General features: G+C 41.7%; 1 protein-coding gene across 1 annotated transcript in view; it reads left to right on the top strand.

Moving 5' to 3' along the window:
- Positions 1-2,444: 2,444 nt before the first annotated feature.
- ARHGEF40 (Rho guanine nucleotide exchange factor 40) overlaps positions 2,445-22,700 on the top strand; it is an 85,995-nt gene continuing 65,739 nt past the window's right edge. The window contains exons 1-4 of the mRNA XM_075276637.1: positions 2,445-2,705; positions 18,056-18,253; positions 18,404-20,090; positions 21,407-21,586. Of these exons, the coding sequence (XP_075132738.1) occupies positions 2,703-2,705; positions 18,056-18,253; positions 18,404-20,090; positions 21,407-21,586 (2,068 nt within the window). The 5' untranslated portion in view covers positions 2,445-2,702. The remainder of the gene's footprint in view (positions 2,706-18,055; positions 18,254-18,403; positions 20,091-21,406; positions 21,587-22,700) is intronic.

Raw genomic sequence — 22,700 nt, 5'->3', positions numbered from 1 at the left:
AACTATGTTGAATATTCTTTGTTTTCAGATCATTTGAGAGCGGGCTGTCCATGCTTGGCGACCATCAAACTTAACTGAACTTGAATTGTTTTGTAATGAGGAATGGTCCAAAATACCTTCATCCAGGATCCAGGAACTGATTAAAAGCTATAGGAAGCGACTAGAGGCTGTTATCTTTGCAAAAGGAGGATCTACTAAATATTAATGTCACTTTTCTGTTGAGGTGCCCATACTTTTGCACCGGTCAAATTTTGGTTTAATGCATATTGCACATTTTCTGTTAGTACAATAAACCTCATTTCAGTCCTGAAATATTACTGTGTCCATCAGTTATTAGATATATCAAACTGAAATGGCTGCTGCAAACACCAAAATACTTAGAACTAAAAATGATTAAGATTAATAGGGGTGCCCAAACTTTTTCATAGGACTGTACTTAAAAAGGACCTTTCATGTCCTCGGGCACATGTGGTTTTATATACCGTTAGAAAGCCAACAGTGCGCTGAATTCAACTGGACGAATAGAGTACATAGACTAGTACTGGAGGGGGAAAGGTTCCTCACCGCTCAGCGTTATGACTGGGTGGTAAGGAACGCCTCCCCACAGTATTGCGTTACCGACAGACTGTCAGGAGGAGCGTTCCCGGTTAGACTGTCAGGAATGCCCTTCTGACAGTGAAGAGCTATCGGTAAATGAACCGATAGTTCTTCAACGGGAGCGCATAACGAGAAAGCCGTCTTTCTAGCAGTATATAAAACCGTATGTACCCAAGGACATGAAAGGTGCTCTTTCATGCATTGTAAAATTTTATTCCAGATTAAAGCATATGCCCTTCAGCTGTCAAAAAAGCCAAAGTGACAAACCTTGTATAAGGCTGGAGCCCCGCATGGCGTTTTACAGTCACTACAAAGTGTATAAGATTGCGAACATGCTGCGACTTCTAAAACGGTCAATACTTTGTAAATCACTGCATGTCAATTATATCTACGTAAATGCTGCCGATTTCCCTATTATTATTATAATAATAATGGAAGCAGAAAGTCCACGGAGGAAAATTCTGTGGACTTTCTGTTAAAAGTGCTGCAGGAAAAACTGCAATGTGTTTCCGTTGCGTTTTTTCTCGCAGCGCTTTTTGGCCTGGGCTTGCTACGCCTTAGTCTAAATGGGAGAGAGCACAGTCTAACCTACAGTATAGGGAAGAATTCAGCACAGAAACACCATTATAACATGAATGAAGAAACAGCAAAGTTGTGACTTGTGAGTATGAAAAATATCAGGTATTGTTTGTGAAGAGAAAGAAACAGCAGTTATAATGTGCGAGTGGAGAGACTAGACTTAATACAGTTATTACATACACAAAGAGACAGCAGTTACAATGTATGAAACGAGACAAAGCATCTATAATGTGTGAGGAAAAAGAGACAGCACACCTATAAAGTATACACAGCTGTGAAGTAGGGGTAGCAAGAGACAGCATAGCTCTAATGTGTAGAACAAGAGAGAGCGCACACTTATTAGATATAATGTGTAAGCCTAGAGACAGCTCAGTTATAATCTGCGAGGCGAGAGAGCACAGATATGTTGGCTATTACACATGACTGGAAAGAGACAATACAGTTATAATGTTCTCAAAGAGACAGCAGTTATAATGTATAAAAGCATCTATAATGCCTGAGAAAGAGACAAAGTGTCAGGAGAGAGACCAAGCTATTTAAGGAAAAAGAGACAACACAGCCATAATGTGTGTGGAGAAAGAGACAGCACATCCATAGCGTATAAGGAGAAAGAGACAGCATAGCCATGATGTGTGAGGAAAAAGAGACAGCACAGCCATAACGTGTGAGGAGAAAGAGACAGCACAGCCATAACGTATGAGGAGAAAGAGACAGCGCAGCCATAACGTATGAGGAGAAAGAGACAGTACAGCCATAATGTGTGAGGAGAAAGAGACAGCACAGCCATAATGTGTGAGGAGAAAGAGACAGCACAGCCATAATGTGTTAGGAGAGAGACAGCACAGCTATAATGTGTGAGGAGAAAGAGACAGCACAGCCATAATGTGTGAGGAGAAAGAGACAGCACAGCCATAATGTGTGAGGAGAAAGAGACAGCACAGCCATAATGTGTGAGGAGAAAGAGACAGCACAGCCATAATGTGTGAGGAGAAAGAGACAGCACAGCCATAATGTGTGAGGAGAAAGAGACAGCACAGCCATAATGTGTTAGGAGAGAGACAGCACAGCTATAATGTGTGAGGAGAAAGAGACAGCACAGCCATAATGTGTGAGGAGAAAGAGACAGCACAGCCATAATGTGTGAGGAGAAAGAGACAGCACAGCCATAATGTGTTAGGAGAGAGACAGCACAGCTATAATGTGTGGGAACAAGTTGGCATTTGGATGTAGGAAAGATTAGAGACAGCACTAAGAGAGAGTGAAAGGTATTATAAAAAGCAGGGAGAACAAATCACAGAGCCAGAGGGGCGGTGAGGCAAGAAGAGGGGGGCGCTGCGCTCAGGCTCACCCCCTAACAGGTCCCCCAGTGTGAGCGGAGAAAGAGAGAGAGGGGAAGGCAGGAGGAGATGCTACAAGGAGACTCCAGTGAGACCGCTGCCTGAGACTGTGTCACCAAGAGAGAGCACCGCAGGACACCGGCACAGAGGCTCCCGCATAGATATGTGACTGCACATCCGCAGCAAGACATGGTGAGGGTGGCACTGCCCTGCCCGCCACTGTCTCACTCCCCGACTGCCCTGCAGTTGTGTGTCTGTCTCTTTTCTCCGCTCCTCTCTTTGCTATTTCTTTGTTTCTGTCTCGCTTTATCTCCCCCTTAAATCTGTTTTCAATTTCCCCAATCTGGGACTGGGCTCCATGTACTTCCTATAGGGAATTATGACTTTCCGGCGTCTAGCAGGAGTGTGTGAGGTGAGGTAGTTGTGAGGTTCAGGTCAGTACACTGCCATACAGATAAGTAGTGGTGGCTGCATCTCCTTATGGTGGCGGCCATCCATCTGTCTGTGCCCCTGCAGCGTCCTGTTACCTCGGGACTGCTCGGCTTCCCTTTCATCCTCCTCCTACCCTGAGCTCCGTCTCCCTCATATTACTTCTCTGTCTTCTCTCATGTCTCTCTCTGCAGGAAGAAATGATCTCACACATTTAATGATTTGCAGCTGGTGTTATGGCTGAGAGAGGACACACACAGACATGTATAGAAACTGCTGGATACTCACACACCTTTCCCATCTCACAGACATGTATAGAAACCGCTGGATACTCACACAACTTTCCCACCTCACAGACATGTATAGAAACTGCTGGATACTCACACAACTTTCCCACCTCACAGACATGTATAGAAACCGCTGGATACTCACACAACTTTCCCACCTCACAGACATGTATAGAAACTGCTGGATACTCACACAACTTTCCCACCTCACAGACATGTATAGAAACCGCTGGATACTCACACAACTTTCCCACCTCACAGACATGTATAGAAACTGCTGGATACTCACACAACTTTCCCATCTCACAGACATGTATAGAAACTACTGGCTACTCACACAACTTTCCCACCTCACAGACATGTATAGAAACTGCTGGCTACTCACACAACTTTCCCACCTCACAGACATGTATAGAAACTGCTGGATACTCACACAACTTTCCCACCTCACAGACATGTATAGAAACTGCTGGCTACTCACACAACTTTCCCACCTCACAGACATGTATAGAAACTGCTGGATACTCACACAACTTTCCCACCTCACAGACATGTATAGAAACTGCTGGATACTCACACAACTTTCCCACCTCACAGACATGTATAGAAACTGCTGGATACTCACACAGCTTTCCCATCTCACAGACATGTATAGAAACTGCTGGATACTCACACACCTTTCCCATCTCACAGACATGTATAGAAACCGCTGGATACTCACACAACTTTCCCACCTCACAGACATGTATAGAAACTGCTGGATACTCACACAACTTTCCCACCTCACAGACATGTATAGAAACCGCTGGATACTCACACAACTTTCCCACCTCACAGACATGTATAGAAACTGCTGGATACTCACACAACTTTCCCACCTCACAGACATGTATAGAAACCGCTGGATACTCACACAACTTTCCCACCTCACAGACATGTATAGAAACTGCTGGATACTCACACAACTTTCCCATCTCACAGACATGTATAGAAACTACTGGCTACTCACACAACTTTCCCACCTCACAGACATGTATAGAAACTGCTGGCTACTCACACAACTTTCCCACCTCACAGACATGTATAGAAACTGCTGGATACTCACACAACTTTCCCACCTCACAGACATGTATAGAAACTGCTGGATACTCACACAACTTTCCCACCTCACAGACATGTATAGAAACCGCTGGATACTCACACAACTTTCCCATCTCACAGACATGTATAGAAACTGCTGGATACTCACACAGCTTTCCCATCTCACAGACATGTATAGAAACTGCTGGATACTCACACAACTTTCCCATCTCACAGACATGTATAGAAACTGCTGGATACTCACACAGCTTTCCCATCTCACAGACATGTATAGAAACTGCTGGCTACTCACACAACTTTCCCACCTCACAGACATGTATAGAAACTGCTGGCTACTCACACAACTTTCCCACCTCACAGACATGTATAGAAACCGCTGGATACTCACACAACTTTCCCACCTCACAGACATGTATAGAAACTGCTGGATACTCACACAACTTTCCCACCTCACAGACATGTATAGAAACTGCTGGCTACTCACACAACTTTCCCATCTATTCACGATGTATGCTTTGTGCATTTGAAGCCACAATGTTCACACATGACGGTTTTCTTGCAGTTAGTGAATGCAGTTTGATTCTGTAAACCATATTTAGGATTGGATTGGTTAGAAACTTTTTCCTTGGTGTTTCTTCTTCTTTTAGGATTCAAATTCACTTTTATGCATGACAACACTTGGAAAACTTGCACCAAAACAGTACTGTGTGACCACAGCTCAAACTGCAATTCCCTGATTTGCTATTATGTTAATGGGTTTCTGTATCTATTGGATGATCCAATGATAACATACAGGGATTGGTAAACTACAGTAGTCTGTACTCTGTAGACAAATGGTTGCTGTATACACCGTTCTGGTATCTTACTCAGTTTAGTATGAAGACACACATTGCGGCTGACGTGATCAAGACGTGGCCGTGATGCAGCTAAACACCACTTGGTGTTCTGCAGTTTACTTGATCTCATGACAACATGTCCTCTCCTACTTTTTTCCAAAATCTGGCATCAGGATTATTTGGGATGCCATCATAAACAATAGATTGTTGGCAGGTCCTGGTTTTGAAGTAATATGTGTGGCCGCCATCAGTCTAAATGAATCAGTATTATGTCAGTCTGACAGCATACAGTCTTGATTTCCTCTGTTCTGCAGACAGGTCTCTCCCACAGCTTTGTAGTTATTACTGGAACACTTCTGCAGCTTTATAGTAATACCTTCTGTGTGATAAATGATACCTACTGTTCTTACTGGTTTGGTAAGAGCTTCTACTGGCTAAGGCTCAGTTGTTACTAGCTTTAGGAAATCCACTCTCCTCCCATCTTCTGTCATAATAAATGGGAACAAATGCCAAAAGGAGCAACAAGAGAAAGTTTTGGGAAAGTGTTTCTTCACTTCCTCTTTGTGGATCTGTTCCTAATTTTGGGAACATAGACTAAGAAGGAAAATGAACTGTCACACAATGCAAATTATTTACCTATTGACAGAATAGATGATAAATATAGAATTACTGGTGGCCTACCAATAGGGTCCCATAATCACTACAGTAGGGTCCTAAACAATATGTTCCTCCTCACTGTTTGAATACAGTGAGAAAGTTAGTTAGCGGTCATGTATGCATGGTGCTTTATTACGTTTTTTTGAGCTTTTCTAGCTGTATGTACCCTTTTTTCTGCAGTATATTTCCTTGCAACATGTTTACTAAAAAGGTGCATGGTATGTGACAAATCTTGTCGAAATTCACCTCAAAATGAAGTTGCGATTCCACTGCTGCCAGATATTACAGGGGTAATAGAGGTGGAGTTGCGCCTTTCTTTAAAAAAAACACGTTAGAAATGCATTTTACTCCAAATACACCATGCCTACTTTCAGTCAAAAAAGTCAAGTGATGATCCTAGTGTAAAAGTCTCACAAATAGGCACAAAAGAAAGATAAAGCCTGCACATATAAAGTAAATCATTAAAAATGTGCAGAATAAGAAAAAAGACCAAGAAGTTTACGGTATTGTCTATGGCTGACGACATGGCTATGGCTGACAGTTATAGAGATACAATATAGGGGGCGTTCACACTTCTGCCTACTGTCCGTCTGCCATGAATCCGCCGAAATTGCAAAAAAACAGATTGGGGTCAGCTTGCATACGGTCTGTTTAAAAACCCATTCATTTCAATGGGTTTTTAAGCAATCTGCCGGTGTCCGTTTGCAGCCGCTCTGCTGTGAAATTGTTTTTTTTGCATAGACACAAAGTCAGACATGCAGGACTTTGTGTCCGTCCAAAAAAAAGTGGTTTCACGGCAGAGAGACTGCAAGTGGACACCTGCGGATTGCTTTAAAAACCCATTGAAGTGACCATAGGCAAGTCTTACCCAATCTTTTTTTTCTGCAATTTGGCAGATTCATGGTGGATGGACAGAGGAGCAAATGTGAACAAGGCAATAGTCGGGCTGTATACAACATAAGAGTTTTCCCCACTGTTATAAACAAACATTGTGGTCTCCCATTAAGACTAGGGACATACGTTACGTACTAGCAGTGGGTTAGTAGTGATGTCCAGTGATGGCATAGTGAATGGGATTTAAACAAATCCTATCAACACATTAAAGAAATGTCTAACGCTATGGATTTTGAACAATCAGCATGTTAAAAGGATCCTATCATTGGATACCCTTTTTTTCTCGATAACACGTCAGAATAGCCTTAAGAAAGGCTATTCATCTCCTACCTTTAGATGTCTTCTCCATGCCGCCGTTCGGTAGAGAACCAAGTTTTCTTCGGTATGCAAATGAGTTCTCTCGCTTCACTGGGGGTGGGCCCCAGAGCTCAAACAGCACTGGGGGCATCCCCAATGCTGCGAGAGAACTCTCCAGCACCACCTCCATCTTCTTCAGGAACAAGGTCTTGACGCGTCTTCTTCCGTTGGGTTGGCTTCAAACTTCTAGGCCTCGGGCACAGCCGACTGCGCATGCCCGGGCCACAAAAAAATGGCCACTTACACAGCTTACAGTGTAAGCGGCCATTTTCTTGTGGCCCGGGCATGTGCAGTCGGCTCTGCCCCAGGCCTAGAAAATTGAAAACCCAGGATTGAAGAAGACGCGCAGAGAGGCAGGTTCCTGAAGAAGATGGAGGCATCGCTGGAGATTTCTCTCGCTGCATTGGGGACACCCCCGGTGCTATTTGAGCGCTGGGGCCCGCGCCCAGTGCTGCAAGATAACTCATTTGCATACCAAAGAAAACCCGGTTTTCTACCGAACGGCGGCGCAGAGAAGGCATCTAAAGGTAGGAGACGAATAGATTTCTTAAGGCTATTACGACGTTACCGAGAAAAAAAGGGTATCCAATGATAGGATCCCTTTAAGTATTTCTGTGCGTTTGCCTGCAGCTTTCAACCTTTGCAATGTAGCTGTACAGATAACCAGCTGTTTTAGGCTAGGGCCCCATGTTGCGAAAACATCATTCGCAGCAAAAAACACTGCGTTTTACATTACCTGCACACTGGATGGAATTTGTCATTCAGAAAAAAATTTGCAGCGGAAAAGCTGCATCTTTAAAAAAAAATTGCAGCATGTGAGTTATACCTATGGAAACACTGACAATTTCCGTATAGGTATAATAGGGGTGGGCACAAAGGTCTTTTGTGCAGTGTTTTTCAACTGCAGCTTGCTACGTGGGGCCTTAGCTTGTATTTTTTTACAAATTCTTGGCTGTTCTAGAAACAATACAGAAACAAGTAATACATTTTACAATCCCAGCAAAGTGAATAAGATTTCAAGTGGTCTTACTCCCACACGACAGTAAAAAAGTGCTGTGAAAACAGAAGGGGCGTAACCTTTTGGGAAAGGGACCTGGATATCAGTAAAAGGGCAGAGCTGTCTACTGTTGCGTTATAACTTTGTTTTTAGCCTTCAGTATTCTTTAGCTGCAATTCTTCACGCACCGCCTTAGCCTTTAGGTTGTTTTTTTTCCACAGTCATGTCTGTGCCGGACATCCCAGAAGGGATCTGACACTTGTGGCCTTAGCCTAGAGCAGTTGTAAGAACCTTTCCTGGAATTTCTTTCGGAGGTCTGTGTATATAAGTATGGACCCATAGAAAGGAAACATTTAAGGGAAGAACTATTCTTTTATATGTCTTTGCATCCACTCTTGTTTTTGAAGAAATGCTGCGGAAAAATTGCTTTTTTGAAAAACGCAGCCTGACAATTTTCCCTGCCGAAACACAAGCATCTTCCATGCTAAACAATGTGTTATTTTATTTCTTTTCTTTTTTTTTTTTTTTTTTGCTGCGGTTTGGAGCATTAGCCTAAAGCAGTTGTACCAATATTTTAACTTCTTGTTGGCCCACTGGATAGGTGATGTATCTGTTTGGTGGACCCACAATTAGGGTGCGTTCACACGATGTAACGTGGAGCGTGATCTGGCACGTATACACGTGCCGGCAGATTACGCGCTCAAAATGCATCCATTCATTTCAATGAGAGTTAGGAGCGTATACACCGCGTTATTTTGCGCCCGTGATTTTGCGGGCGCAAAATAACGCGGCGTATACGCTCCTAACTCCCATTGAAATGAATGGGAGCATTTTGAGCGCGTAATCTGCCGGCACGTGTATACGTGCCAGATCACGCTCCACGTTACATCATGTGAACGCACCCTTATAATGGAAATGAAGATCTTGTGTCACTTGTTTGGTTGAAGCAGCAGGTACCACAGGTGGAGATCTCTAAGGCTAAGGCCCCACGTAGCGGGCCACAACCAAAAACCGCTACGCCACATTGCGTTTTTTCCCCACAGGCCTTTTAACAGAAAGTCCACAGAGTTTCCCTCTGCAGACTTTCTACTTCTATTATATCAACACGGAACCACCAGTGTTTCCGTAGGTATAATGAACATACTGTGATCTTGGAAATCGCATCATTTCCGCTGCGGGTATTTTTTTGCAATGTGTGGATGGGATTTGCTGGATTTACGCCACATGAGGCCCTGGCCTAAAACGTCCTTTATCTCTGTGGGTCTGGGGAAGATTGAGGAGCAGTGCACTTAGCTTCTCTTTGGCAGTCCAATAAAAATGAATTGAGTAGCCCCATTGATGCTCAATCTGATGCTCAAATGACCTGTGTGATAGGTGGGAATACCAGCAGTTGGACCCTCACTGGTCTGATACTTATCACTTATCCTGTGCATAGGTGATAAGTTAAAGGGGTATTCCCATGTACATAATCATATCTATATCTGTAGATAATTAAAAGTTAAAATTTTTTGCAAATATAAGTAATTAAAAATTCTGCAGAGTTTTAAAGATTTTCTCTAACTTTCTTAGTGGTGACAGTCTTTTATCTTGATCGGTTGCCATGGATACGACCACTAATGCAGAAACTTTCTATGGTCTGGGACTTGTCAGAAACCCAGCTATGATTTTCTTATTGTATCCGGGTTATCAGGCAGGGACACTACATGTATCAGAAGATATCCCGGCCACAATAAAGAAATCATGGCTGATTTTTTGACCTTTCGTATCCATGGCAACCAATCAAGATAACAGACTGTCACCACTAAGAAAGTTAGAGAAAATCTTTAAAACTCTGCAGAATTTTTAATTACTTATATTTGCAAAAATGTTTAACTTTTAATTATCTACAAATTTAAAAATAATTATGTAGATGGGAATACCCCTTTAAATAAACTTGGTACATTCCCTATAACTCCTTCCCGATGGTGACATTTTTAAATTTTTGATTTTCACTTTTGACTCCCCCCTTCCAAACCCCATAATTTCTTATTTTTCTGTTCACAGAGCCATATGAGGGCTCAATGTTTGTGGGACAAATAGTTATTCATGATAGCTTTTATTCTGTACAATGTACTGGGAAGTTGGAAAAAAAATCAGAATAGGGTAGAAGTGCATTTGTATGACTTTCTTACCCACTTTGTTTTTATGGCGTTCACTTTGTAGACAAAATTACATGTCACCTTATTCTATGTTTCGGTACGATTCTGGGGATTCCAAATTTATATAGTTACCATTTTAACCTTTTAACAAAGATCTAAATCTTTGAAAAAAAAACTATGTTTTAAAAGTCACCATATTCTGATGCATATGGCAGTGTCATGTGTACTTTTTAGCTTTACCACTTTGATGCAGAATATTGGCACTTCTATTACAGGCTGCATAGAGCGTCCTGCAATACAAGGTACTGCCTGATAAGCCTGTGAACCTTCAATAGGCTCCTGGCTGTTATGGTAACGGGATGCCTGCCCTGGAGCTCCCTCCGGGTACTTGCAAAATGGCAGCACACATGCGCCACCTGAGCAGCCGCCATATATCAGCCATACTATTAAGTTATTGCTGCAAGAGCTACAGGTTTATATGCTATATTAAATGTAGCTTGGTCATGGTGCAGCTTACTACAGCCATGTGTGAACTGGTAAGAACAGCAGAGAATACAAAGTTATAAATATAACTTTTGTGTTCCTTCTAGTATTGCTCTTTGACTGATGTATAACCTTATGTAATGTCTAGTGGGGACTTTTACTTACAACCTTGAAAGCAAACTTTGGTGAGAGATCCGTGTCTGTCTTTTGTCTATTTTGGCTTGCAGCATTTTTGTTTTTTAAGTTCACTTCAGTTCCGTTCAGTAGTTTGCTGAAACTTGGACAAAAGCAAGATATTTTTTTGGCGGAGATATAACAGGAAACAGCTGGGTCAGCAGGGAGAGATTGAGACACCAATGTAACAGCAGGCTGAGTATGATCCTTATACAACTTTGTCTAAATATACAAAATCCAGTTACTGTGGCCTCATACACAAGTCTTCCTGCACATGCAAGATCCAGTTACTCAGAATCCTGAGGTTTCTGAATAAACTAAACTCAAACACAAGACCTCATTGTTACACAACTCTGCATATTTATCCTAATATGTAGTCCGTAGCATAGGCCTAGGTGCACTCATGACAAAGTTTTTTCTCACAGATTCATATGGTATCATTTGAAAAAAAGATTGTGGTATGTACCATTCTATGCTGTAATATGGTGCTTCATCATACAAGAGTGTGGGGTTTCTGTGTGCTGTCCAATAATCCGTAATATGTTTGGAACCTTAAATAGTACTGGCAATTATAATAACAGTATATTATAGCTCATTATATGGCGTCCCAGCGAGCTGCTGAGATACTGAAACAATCACGGGCACAGCACGAGTAACGAGTTCAGCAGCAGGTCAGCTTGACAGCTGTCAAAGCGCCGCAGCAGGCGGATCATCAACACGCTCATGATATGGCGTCCCAGCAAGCTGCTGAGATGCCGGAACAATCACAGGCAAGGTGTGAGGAACAAGGTCAGCAGCAGGACAGCTTCCGAGCTGCCAAAATGCCGGAGCAGGCAAACCATCGACGGCAGCAATTTGCTGAATATAGGCGGATCATCAACGCCAACAACCCGCAGACGAAGTCGCGGGCAGAGGCTAGTTGTATTCTATAGTGAATAGGCAACCAGTGCAGTGACTAGCTAAAGACATCAGAGTAGTGTTTAGACTGGCATATGAGCCTGGCCGCTGTATTCAGTATAGATTGTAGAAGGGAGAGGTTAGTGAGGAGAAAACCGGTTAGTAACTTTGTAATATATGTACCGTAAAAGGTTCTATACAGGAGCATAGAGAGGCCACCCCAAAATGGCCGCCGGCCAGCTCCTGTATTGAACTGCAAGAGCGGCTACCGGCCGGCGGCCATTTTTGGGTAGCCGCTCTTGCAGTTCAATACAGGAGGCGGCCATTTTGGGGTGGCCTCTCTATGCTCCGTTATAGAACTACAAGAGCAAGAGAAGCCAGAAGAGGCGGAGTTGCTGCAGAAGAAGGAGGCGGCGCAGGAAAGAGCTCTCGAGTAGCAATGGGGATGCGCTCATCGGCCTTTCAGCGCTGGGGCTCGCCCTCATTGCTGCGGAGAGCTCATTTGCATACCGGTTAAAACCGGTATTTCTACGGAACGGCGCGGCAGAGACCACGTCTAAAGGTAGGAGACGAATAGCCTTTCTTAAGGCTATTCCGACGTGGTAATTAGAAAAAAAAGTAGTTTAATGGTAAAATCCCTTTAAGTGTTGAGTGGCAAAATTTGCATGCAACTCACTAGTGTGTCATGCAATTCATCCATGGCTGTAGGTGATGTAGTAAATGAATTAGTAGTGCTACAAAAAGTTGCAGTGTAGTCTGAGCCTTAGGGTAAGTTCACACTGGATTTTTTGGACCAAAACCTGAGACAGAGTCCGCCCGAGGTTCCGGTCCAAAAAACGGGTAGCCGTGACTGAATGTCGGTGCACTGAACTGGCATCCAGTTGTGTGCTTCACTCCAGATTAGGCCCAATGAATGGACCTAGTTGGGAGGAGGGAGTATCTTCAGGCCAAATTGCGAGGCGAAACAACCTGAAGAATGAGCATCTCGCTTCTTTTTCCGGGAGCCGGAAGAAGCCGGCTCACAGAAAAAACACCTGACCGGCTCCGATTGATTTCAATGGGAACCGTCTTTTTGGTCAGGATTTTGAGGCGAATATGGACTCAAAATCCTGACCAAAAACCCTGCGTGAACTTACCCTTAGGCTTGGGCTACAAGGTGACCTCTGATTTGCAACCAAAGATTGCTGCGTTGTTCTGCATCTTATTCATCAATGGAAGTCAAAGGAGTCGCGTTGCAGCCTGTAAGTACTGCATCTGTGGCTTCAGTTGCAAAAAAAAAATCCAGCATTCAATATTCTTGCAACTAGAAGTTGCACTCAGGTTGCCATGCAGCTAACATTCACTTAATTTGGTTAAGCAGTTTCAGGGGAATTTTTGCTGATCTTTGGATTCGTGTCTGGAGTCACAGCCAAACGCATTGTGCAGGCTAAGGTCTTATGCACAAGACTGAGTGTATGCAGATTTTTCAAGGGAAGGCACTCGGAACACACTCAGATGACATCTGAGTGCCTTCTGTGATTCATTAATTTTTATGGAGGGTTCCGTCATGTTCCAATTCAATATCCTAGGATAAGACCTGCTCTATAGTTATCGGACAGGAACAGAGAAGCAGAGCCCCATTCAGATGTCATGTGCATGGGGCCTTGGTCTAAGGCCACCTTCTCATGGGTGTATTGGTATAGCTGTGTAATACAGATCCAGAATACTGACATATAATGAAACAGGATGCTTCAGTATTTGATCAGTGTTTCATCGGAATCATATCAGTATTTTATCTGCATTTGTGTTTGTTGATTTTATTTTCTGCTACACCAGGTTTACACTAGTGTTGCTTCTCCATGATTCCTGCCTGGAAGTTGCCGCTGGAAGCCATGGAGATCACCGGTTGTTTTATCTTGAATTTTATACAAATGTTTGGCTGTTCCAGAAATGCAACAGAAAAAATACTGTGTTTTACAGTCCCATCATGTGATCTTATTTGCATACTGTGGAAAAGAAGTGCTGTGAAAAATACATTGGGGAGATTTGTCAAGTACAATGCACCAGAATGTTCTAAAAACCAATAGCATGGCCTCTGTTGGTTGGATCCATCGAGGGATCTGAACAAGGGAGAGTAGACCGGTTAAACAGCAAACCCCTTTGACTATAATAGGACTTGGCGAGTGTCTGTCATTTAAAGGGGCTCTATCACTGGATTTTCGCTATTTTAGATAAACATATGCCTGAATAGGCTATTGAAGTCCTGCTAATTGTTTTTGAATGACCCCCCCCCCCCCCGTGTTAATGAAATACCTTTTAAACGTATATGTAAATGAGTGCTCCGTACACTGTGGGCGTTCCCGTGCACCCCTCACGTCATACTCTGTTCACGCCCTTCTCTCTTGGTTCTTGTATGTAAGTCCCTCCTCCTGCTTTCGATTCACAGCCTCTGACTGTCTCTTCCCTGCTAGTGGCACAGGATCTGTGATGATGTCACTATGGCTCTGTGATTGGTTTGTCCCTGTGATGACATACAAGGTCCTTCGTCGTCTTCTAAGTAGTGATCTACGCAAAGCAGGGGCTGCAGCTCCCTATGTCTATCATAGCATAGATCTACTGTGCACATGGAGATCTATGATAGACACTGGGAGTTGCAGCCCCTGATTTGCGTAGATCACTACTTAGAAGACGATGAAGGACCTTGTAGCTATGTCATCACAGGGACAAGCCAATCACAGAGCCATAGTGACATCATCACAGGTCCTTTTCCAGAATCAGGGAAGAGACAGTTGGAGCTGGTGAATCGAAAGCAGGAAGAACTTACTTAGAAGAACTACAGAGGAGGGCGTGAACAGAGTATGACGTGAGGGGTGCACGGGAACGCCCACGGTGCATGGAGGGCTCATTTACATATATGTTTAAAAGGTAATTCATTAAAACGGGGGGGTCTTTTAACAAACGATTAGCAGGACTTGAATAGCCTTTTTAAAGGCTATACAGGCATATGTTTAACTAAAATAGCGAAAATTCAGTGATCGAGCCCCTTTAGCACAAAAACGCATGGCAACAAAAAGAAGCACACATGTAGAAGAGACACTCGATCCAAAAAATAATTTATAAAAATTATATTTAGTCACTTTTTATAAATATTTTCTGAGTTTGGCATCTCTTTTATATGTATGCTTCTTTTAGCCTTCTCCTTTGTTGTGAACGCAGCCAAAATTGGATCAGTATTTTTACCCAATAGAAATTAATGTAAATATAGATGAAATACTGATGGAATACAAGGAGAATGGAGACATTGAGAGACAATGAGAATAGCGTTATAAATTATAATTAGCAATGGATTCCAGTCTACAAAACAAATGTAATCCAAATTGTAAGTATGCCCTTATGAGGCTGGCCTTAGATGACTAGATGATTTTGGAAAGCTTATAAGTTCAATGAGGAAATGTATTATTTGTGTCTTTTTTGTGCCTTTCTAGCTGCAAACACCTATTTTCTGAGCTGTACTTTCATTCCCCTAATTTTATTTAAAATCCGCCAAACAGAGGTTGCACTTCATTTTTTCCGGAAAAGTAAAAATAATTCTCTTACCAGAAGTAATTTTAGCCACACAGGAGTATTTTTGCCAAGGAGGTGTATGAAGTTCTCAATAGTGGGAATAAATGATATGTAAGCATAATGCTTAGAGGTTGCTATTTAAGCAGGGAAACCACTACTTTAAAGGGGTTGTCTGGGAATTTTTTTTATATTTTTAGGCTGGGGGAGGTGAAAAAAAAGAAAAAGAAAGAAAACTTTTAAATCAGCGAATAAATGGTGTCATGTTAGACTAGACAGCATATTTATCAAACCGCGTCAGGCACTGTGATAAAACTGGCACAGTTTAAGGCGCTATTCACATCTGCATTCGGATAGTCCGTTTGGGTATCCCCTGAACGGAAACCTATGCGCATAAAAAAGTGGTTGCTTAAGGAAACCCGCGGACCCCATAATGGAGTCTGTGTGGTTTTGGCACAAAACATGCAGAGAGAAATGTCCTGGAAGCAGTATTCCTGTGGAAACTGAGTGGAAACCACATGGACCCCATTATGGCGTCCGCAGGTTTCCTTAGGTAACTGCGTATAGGTTTCCGTTCAGGGAGGGGTCACCAAACGGACTCCCCTACCGAAAACCTGGACACAGATGTGAATAGGGCCTTAGACTGTCTAGTCTAAACTTGCAATATCTAAAACCAAGGCTCTGTTACTAAATCTGCCCCAGTAGGACATCTGTACATCAAGAAATGGTAAAAGAGTGTTCAATATACACCCCCAAGCATTAGTCTCCTGCATTGTTAAACAGTAAAAAAAATTGATTATCATGCCAGGTTAACAATTAATATGCTTTAAAATGTGGAAAATAGAGTAAAATGAGGCCCATTAAAATATATGTGAAAAATGAAAGGGACCATGAAAGGAGTGTAAAGTCTTGGTACAAGTACAATTCCAGCAGTCACAAGTGACGTATGGTTTAATCATTTCCCTGCTCTCAATAAAGAAAGTCTTTGTTGAGAAACAGCAGCAGCATTGTTACATTACATTTACATATTACTGGTAATTCAGGCACATACGTTCAGAAATTTTCCAGCAAGATTGGAGCTGTTTTGCCTACTTTTAGATAAGTGAATTAAGAAAATGTGGTATTATTGAGAGAATGTCATTTAGGTGTTATTCAGTGATCATTTGAAGAGGAAACGTTTACAGTTCCCAAGAATGGCCATGATATCTGATTGCGGTGATATAACAGGAGCTGCTTTACTTCCATGACAGCCGGGAGTCTAATGCATTTCAATGGGCACAGAGACACAGCCGCAGTAGGCGGTGTGTTCAGGCTGTATTGAAAAGCCTAAAATTATGGGGCAGCTCTTATACCTGTCTGTAATTGTGGCTCTGTCAATTTGTTTGAATGTATGGGCCAGTGAAAACCACGGATGACAGACAGAAACAAATCCATGTGTCATTCATGCCCACTTTTACTAACCCATAGACTGAGACCCAGAGGCCTAAGGGTCCATTCACACGGAGGAAAATGGCGCTTTATTTGGCACAGAATTTTTTCATGCTGAAAAAAAGCCTCCCATTGATTTCAATGGGTTCTGCTAACTGAATTTTCCACTAGCATTGACTTCAATGGGTTCCTTTTTCTGCTAGCAATGGGAGGCTTTTTTTTCAGCACTGAAATTCCAAACACCAAATTCCTCACCATTTTCCTCTGTGTGAATGGACCCTTGAGGTGCATTCACGCAGAGTACAGTGGCGCTGATTCTGCCACGATAACTTGTGGAGGAATCCGCGCTGATAACAAGACTCCCATTGAGTTCAATGGGTTCCGTCTTATGCGCGGAACAGTTTCATCTCCCTGTGCCCAGATAATTTTTAAAAGTGTTTTTTTTTTCTCTAAAATACTGCAGTGTTTATTAAAATTTAGACTTCTGTCATAAGGAACCTTTTTTGGCTTTTATACTGCCTGTGGTTTGGGCAACATGAACTTGAAAACAGATTCCCTTTAAGATCTATTAAGAAATCTATATTGTCAGTGTGAACAGAGACTAAACATTGTAAGCAGGAAGGAATAGAAAAAAGCTCCGCAACTCTCCGAGGTTTTCTTTTCATAAAAAATTACTTTTTATTCCATATTATAGTAAAAAAGAGGACATACAAAAGAAAAGAAAAACAAGAGGCGTTTTTTTATCTCTTGTTTTTCTTTTCTTTTGTATGTCCTCTTTTTTACTATAATATGGAATAAAAACTAATTTTTTATGAAAAGAAAACCTCGGAGAGTTGCGGAGCTTTTTTCTATTCCTTCCTGCTTATGTTGAAGCCCTCAGAGTCCGAGGGAGAAGTCTCGTGCACCCCGAAGAGTTCCATTACATACATGGTGAGCTCCAAAAACTTTTTTCTATATTTGCTACTAAACATTGTACATTGTTTAACAATTACTTTAAATACATATTTATGTTTTGCGATTTTACAGTACAAACATGGCCAGACATTGTGTGTGAATGTAGATAACACTACTGTGAATGGAAACCTAATCCACTTAAAAAAGCGGTAACCCGCGGACCCCATAGGATTTAATGGGGCCCGCACGGTTTCTACCCGAAAAGGGCAAAAGATGTGGAGAGTAAAGAGCTGCTTGCAGGACTTTTCTCTCTGCATTTTAAAAGTGGAATGGGATATGGAATCCTGAAGTGGAGACCAAGCACAGGTGTGAACAAAGCCTTACATTACCTATGCCAGATTATGTGAATAACAAGATACATGTTTTTCAGACCCCTCAGTCTGTGGAGGATTGCCTACAGAGTACATTATCATCCCTTTACCCACCTTTTGAGGTTACGGCTCCCACACTACTGACTCAAGTGTTTTCTGTGCTTGAGAAGACATATCGTGAGGACCCTCTGAGGTATACTTTGGAATTTCTCATACCAGCCAAGAGAATCCTACAAAATGTTCAACACCAGGCATGTGTAAGTGTGTTTTATATAATAATGTTTTGATTTTGATTGTTTTTTTCAACCTTATTCTAAAAGACAAAAGTGTTACGTTTTATTACATTTTGCTGGATTTTACTTTCTGGCAAACTTTTTGTAATTACCAATATGTCTTATGTTTTCTAGTCTCAATACAGTGGATTTCTCTTCTTTCACGAAGGATGGCCACTGTGCCTTGGTGAGAAAATCCTCATTCAGCTGTCATCTCTTCCTTGGCACTTTTTAAAGCCTGGGGACTTTTACTTGCAAGTGGTGCCATATTTGGAATGTTCTCCCAGACTTGTGCTGAAGTGCCTTTCTCAGGATGGCAGTGGTGTGCAAGAGATTGTGGTACCTGAATCCTCCCATTCATTCATTTTTTCTGCCGAATGGCTTAACAGCATTAATAAAGACCGCAGCTCAGTGCGCCTTGAGAACTGTTTAGCAGCTGTAGAGGAGAAAGTCCTTAGACTACCATGGGCGGAAGTAATCTATCCTCGATTCATCCACAAGGATGGTTTTATTGTTGGGAGGAGATGTCCACCAGGTCCTCTAATGCCACCTCTGGAGTTCCGAAGTCCTGGTGATGGAGGAATCACCATTGGAGAGGTGGTTGATCCTAAATTCAATACTCATTTGCCACTGTCAAATAATCAAGAAGAAATTCAAAGTTGGAGGGTTGGTGCTATTTCGCCACCCACGCTGGACTCGCTCTCTGCTGTAGAAGGTGAATACGTAGAACTCAGTCCTCCCCATAGTGGGTTAGTTAGCAGAGATGAAAGCTCCAGAGATACATGGTTATCTAGAGCAAAGACTGCTCCAAGCAGGAAAGGTAAAAAGAAAGCACCACAAGCATGGCTCCACCAAAGGAAGCCTGGAAAGGTAGGTTCTTTGAGCACTTTAAAGGGGAGGTCTGAAGTAGTATGGGAAGACAGAACTTGCACAGGAGATGCTGGAGAGCAAAGTAAATCTTCAGCAGAAGTTAATTACTGGGATGTTGATACATCAAATTATTCTGCCGAAAGTGATGTGTTGGCTGAATGGAGAAAAGGTTTGGATCTTCTTCAAAGACATGAGAGAGAGATATTTTCTGAGAGACAGTTATGGGGTTCTTCCGAAAATCAGGAAACCAATGCAAATGACTGTGAAGTGGAAAAGAGAGAACTACCTTGGGAAGTTGAGACGTCTGTGAGCAGGAGTAGTTCTCAGCAAGTTGACAATTTAGCAAATTCAATAAGTGGATGCAGCTTAAATGTTGATAATGCTAAAGAAACCGAGAATGCTGTCTCTACTTCTGCCATTACCACAGACTGCCAGAACCTGTCCTCTGGAGAGAGCTCAGACCCATCTAAAGAAGAAAAATGTGATAATGTAGCCCGTATAGATGAATGTCTCAATAACTGCCAACTGGAAGATCCAGAACAACCAGCAAATCTCTGTGATGAAATTGGTCCTTCAGGTAGCGTGTCTGTGACCCAAACAGGCAGGACCTGGGCAGATGGTCAAGAAATGTCAATTGTTGAAGGAGATGCTGTTGAGGATATTCAGATGCCATCTGTTGAGGCAAAAGAGCACCAAATAAAAGTAAAGCATCCTGCTTGGGATCATATCACTGAAATGTCTAATAAGACAGGAAGAGGGCGAAGAAAAAAGAGGAACAAGAGAGGTAGAGGAGCTATCAGAACAGAGACACGGAAAGGCATTCCTAAAGCTGAGCAGACCAAATCTAGTGGCAACCAAGATGAAAATAAACCTAATACCAACTCCAAAGATGAGGAAGACATCAATAGAATTGGTCAGAAGACAAATGAAAGAAGACTGTCTGCTGAGCTAGGTACAGTATATTGGACAAGTATATTACTGTTGTCTGACAAAATAGATATTAAAACATTTGCATAGTTTCATATACAAGAACTAAGTACAAAGGTATTGCCTCTTAAAAGCAGTTTACAGTCAGCACCACTGACTTTTTGAACTAGTTTTATTGGTTATATTAATTTAGTGATCTTTGAAAACAGCTCAGGATAGAACTTTCCCATTTTTTAAATTGACCTTTCATGCAGTCCATTAAGAAGTGGTCATGTGAATAGGTCCATAGTGTTGCATTGGTTTCAGTGCAACTGTTTGATGGCTGTTAAGGGTCCATTATATTCTGTTTTTCACATCCATGTGAGTAAAGTCTAATAATTTCAGTACATCTAAAAAGGGTTGTAAAAACTAGAAATTATAAACTCTAGGCCGTCCAACATTTTGTCTCCTTTGTACTATTTAAATATGGCAAAAAAGCATTTCTTTTAGTATATGGTAAACAATAGTGCCCACATTGCTTCACCACTGGAACCCTATTGTTCACTACAATGAGAGTCCTGAGTCACTAGCACTCATCCTCCCCCAAATTCCCCTTCATTGGTGAAGTTGAGTGAAGTGGTGGCTGAGTATGCACTCTGTCGCTCTAGTCAGTATCTGTGGGGCTGAGTTAGCTGTACTTTGCTATGTTTGTCATACCTTTAACTACTGGTTTGGACACAGCTTTTGCATAATCCTGGATTGCAAATCTGCCTAGTTATATCCTTTAATGATATAAAACAGATATAACAAAGAACCTGCTGAATAGGACACTAAACGTTGGCACGTTGAAGACCGCTATATATTTATAGGTGTATTTTTTATGTAACTGTATTTTCCCTTTTATTCTCTTAAAATCTGTAACAAAAAAAGCAGCTTTGCCACAAAGTGGGGCCTTGGCCTAAATCTGTTCTTGTTGTAATTGTAGCTAACTTATAGATACACATCAGATTAATACATTATATATTTTATGAGGGAAATGGAGTACTTGACAGACATGCCATCTGACTTAGACAAAATTACAGTTTACCAGATATGGTGCTGTCTTAAAGGGCAGACTTTTTTCCTCAGGCAGTTTCCAGCCCACCAGTCAAAACAAAAAGAAAAAAGTGTAAAATGGGAGCATGGCCAAGTGAATTTGCTAATGAAACAAGATCGTCAGTCTTTCAATTCTGAATTATAGGTTGCCGCCACAGACTTTATTTTGTTCTGAGCTGTTTTTTTACATTTTGTTATGAGAAAGAACACAACATTCACTTTATGAACTTATTGCTTTACATTATTGTTGACATCTTTTTATAATAGAGGACAATGTTTCTCCATGTGTCATTGAACCTGAAGAACCACCTGCTTCAACTCAAACAGAACTAGATGCAGCTGTTACCGAGAAGCCTTTGGTGCAGATATCTCCTATGTTAGATTTTAACCACCTCCATCGAAATGTCAATTGGGACATACTGGAATCTGGTATCTTCTGCTTCCCTGGTAAGAACAGTTTTCAATAGTTTTCTAATATATTAAGTTTAGAACTTGAAAAAAGAAATGGGAAAGCAAAAAAAGCAACAATACGATACAAGGAAATACAGATAAGATATACACAACCTCATACATAAAACAGTGCCAACAAATATTGCCATTGTGCATATACACTATACTGACAAAAGTATTGGGACTCCTACACATTATCACTGCAGATGCCTATATGACATTGCATTCTAAATCCATATTTATTTATTTATTTATTTATTTTTTAAACTGTAATTTTTATTAAATTTTTAACAAGATATACAACCATAAAAAATAGACATACAAAATACAATAAAACAAAGGAAAAGCCTGGAACAGTAACAGCCCTCCACTACCGCATAAAACAATTAATACATTACAAAGAACAGACAAAAGAGACTGACATAACAGACAAGACGGGGGGGTAGGACAAAAAAGAAAGGGTGGGCAGGCAAGGGGGGGGGGGGAATATGAACAGGTATGAAAGGGGAAGGGAAGGTCAAAAACCATGCGTTATACAGTAAGCATCCAAGGACGACCAAATTGAATCGAAACCCTCTAATGAATGGTTCAGCGTAGCTGTCATATAATCGAGGCTACGCACATCTTTGAGACGTGCAATCAATTCAGGTTTGGTAGGGGGAAGCACATCTTTCCAACGGCGGGCAATAAGAGTTTTTGCCGCAGTACACAGGTACAAAAACAAACGAGAGGTCTTCTTACCCAGTTGCTTAGGAGGCAAATTAAGTAGATAAATCATTGGATCCAGCGGAACCCCCTGGATAAAAAGATCTTCCGTAATAAGTTGCACCTCCTCCCAAAAAGGGCGGAGAAGGGGACAATCCCAAAATATGTGAAAAATCGAGCCCAATGAGGATAAATCCATATTTATTAATATAGAGTTCACCTCTCCCCTTCGCAGCGTATATAACTTCTACTGTTCTGGGAAGGTTTCTACAAGATTGTGAAGTGTTTCTGTAGGAATTCTTGCCTATTTGGTGGGTCAGACATTGATGTTGAATAAGATGGCTTGGCTTACAGTCTTGGTTCTATTTTATCCAAAAAGTTGTTTTATGGAGTAGTTTCAAAGAGT

The sequence above is a fragment of the Leptodactylus fuscus genome, chromosome 1 (assembly GCF_031893055.1).
Source record: "Leptodactylus fuscus isolate aLepFus1 chromosome 1, aLepFus1.hap2, whole genome shotgun sequence".
In the NCBI taxonomy this organism is placed as follows: domain Eukaryota; kingdom Metazoa; phylum Chordata; class Amphibia; order Anura; family Leptodactylidae; genus Leptodactylus; species Leptodactylus fuscus.
The sequence above is the reverse complement of the archived record's forward strand: the minus strand, read 5'-3'. Positions and strand labels throughout refer to the sequence as shown.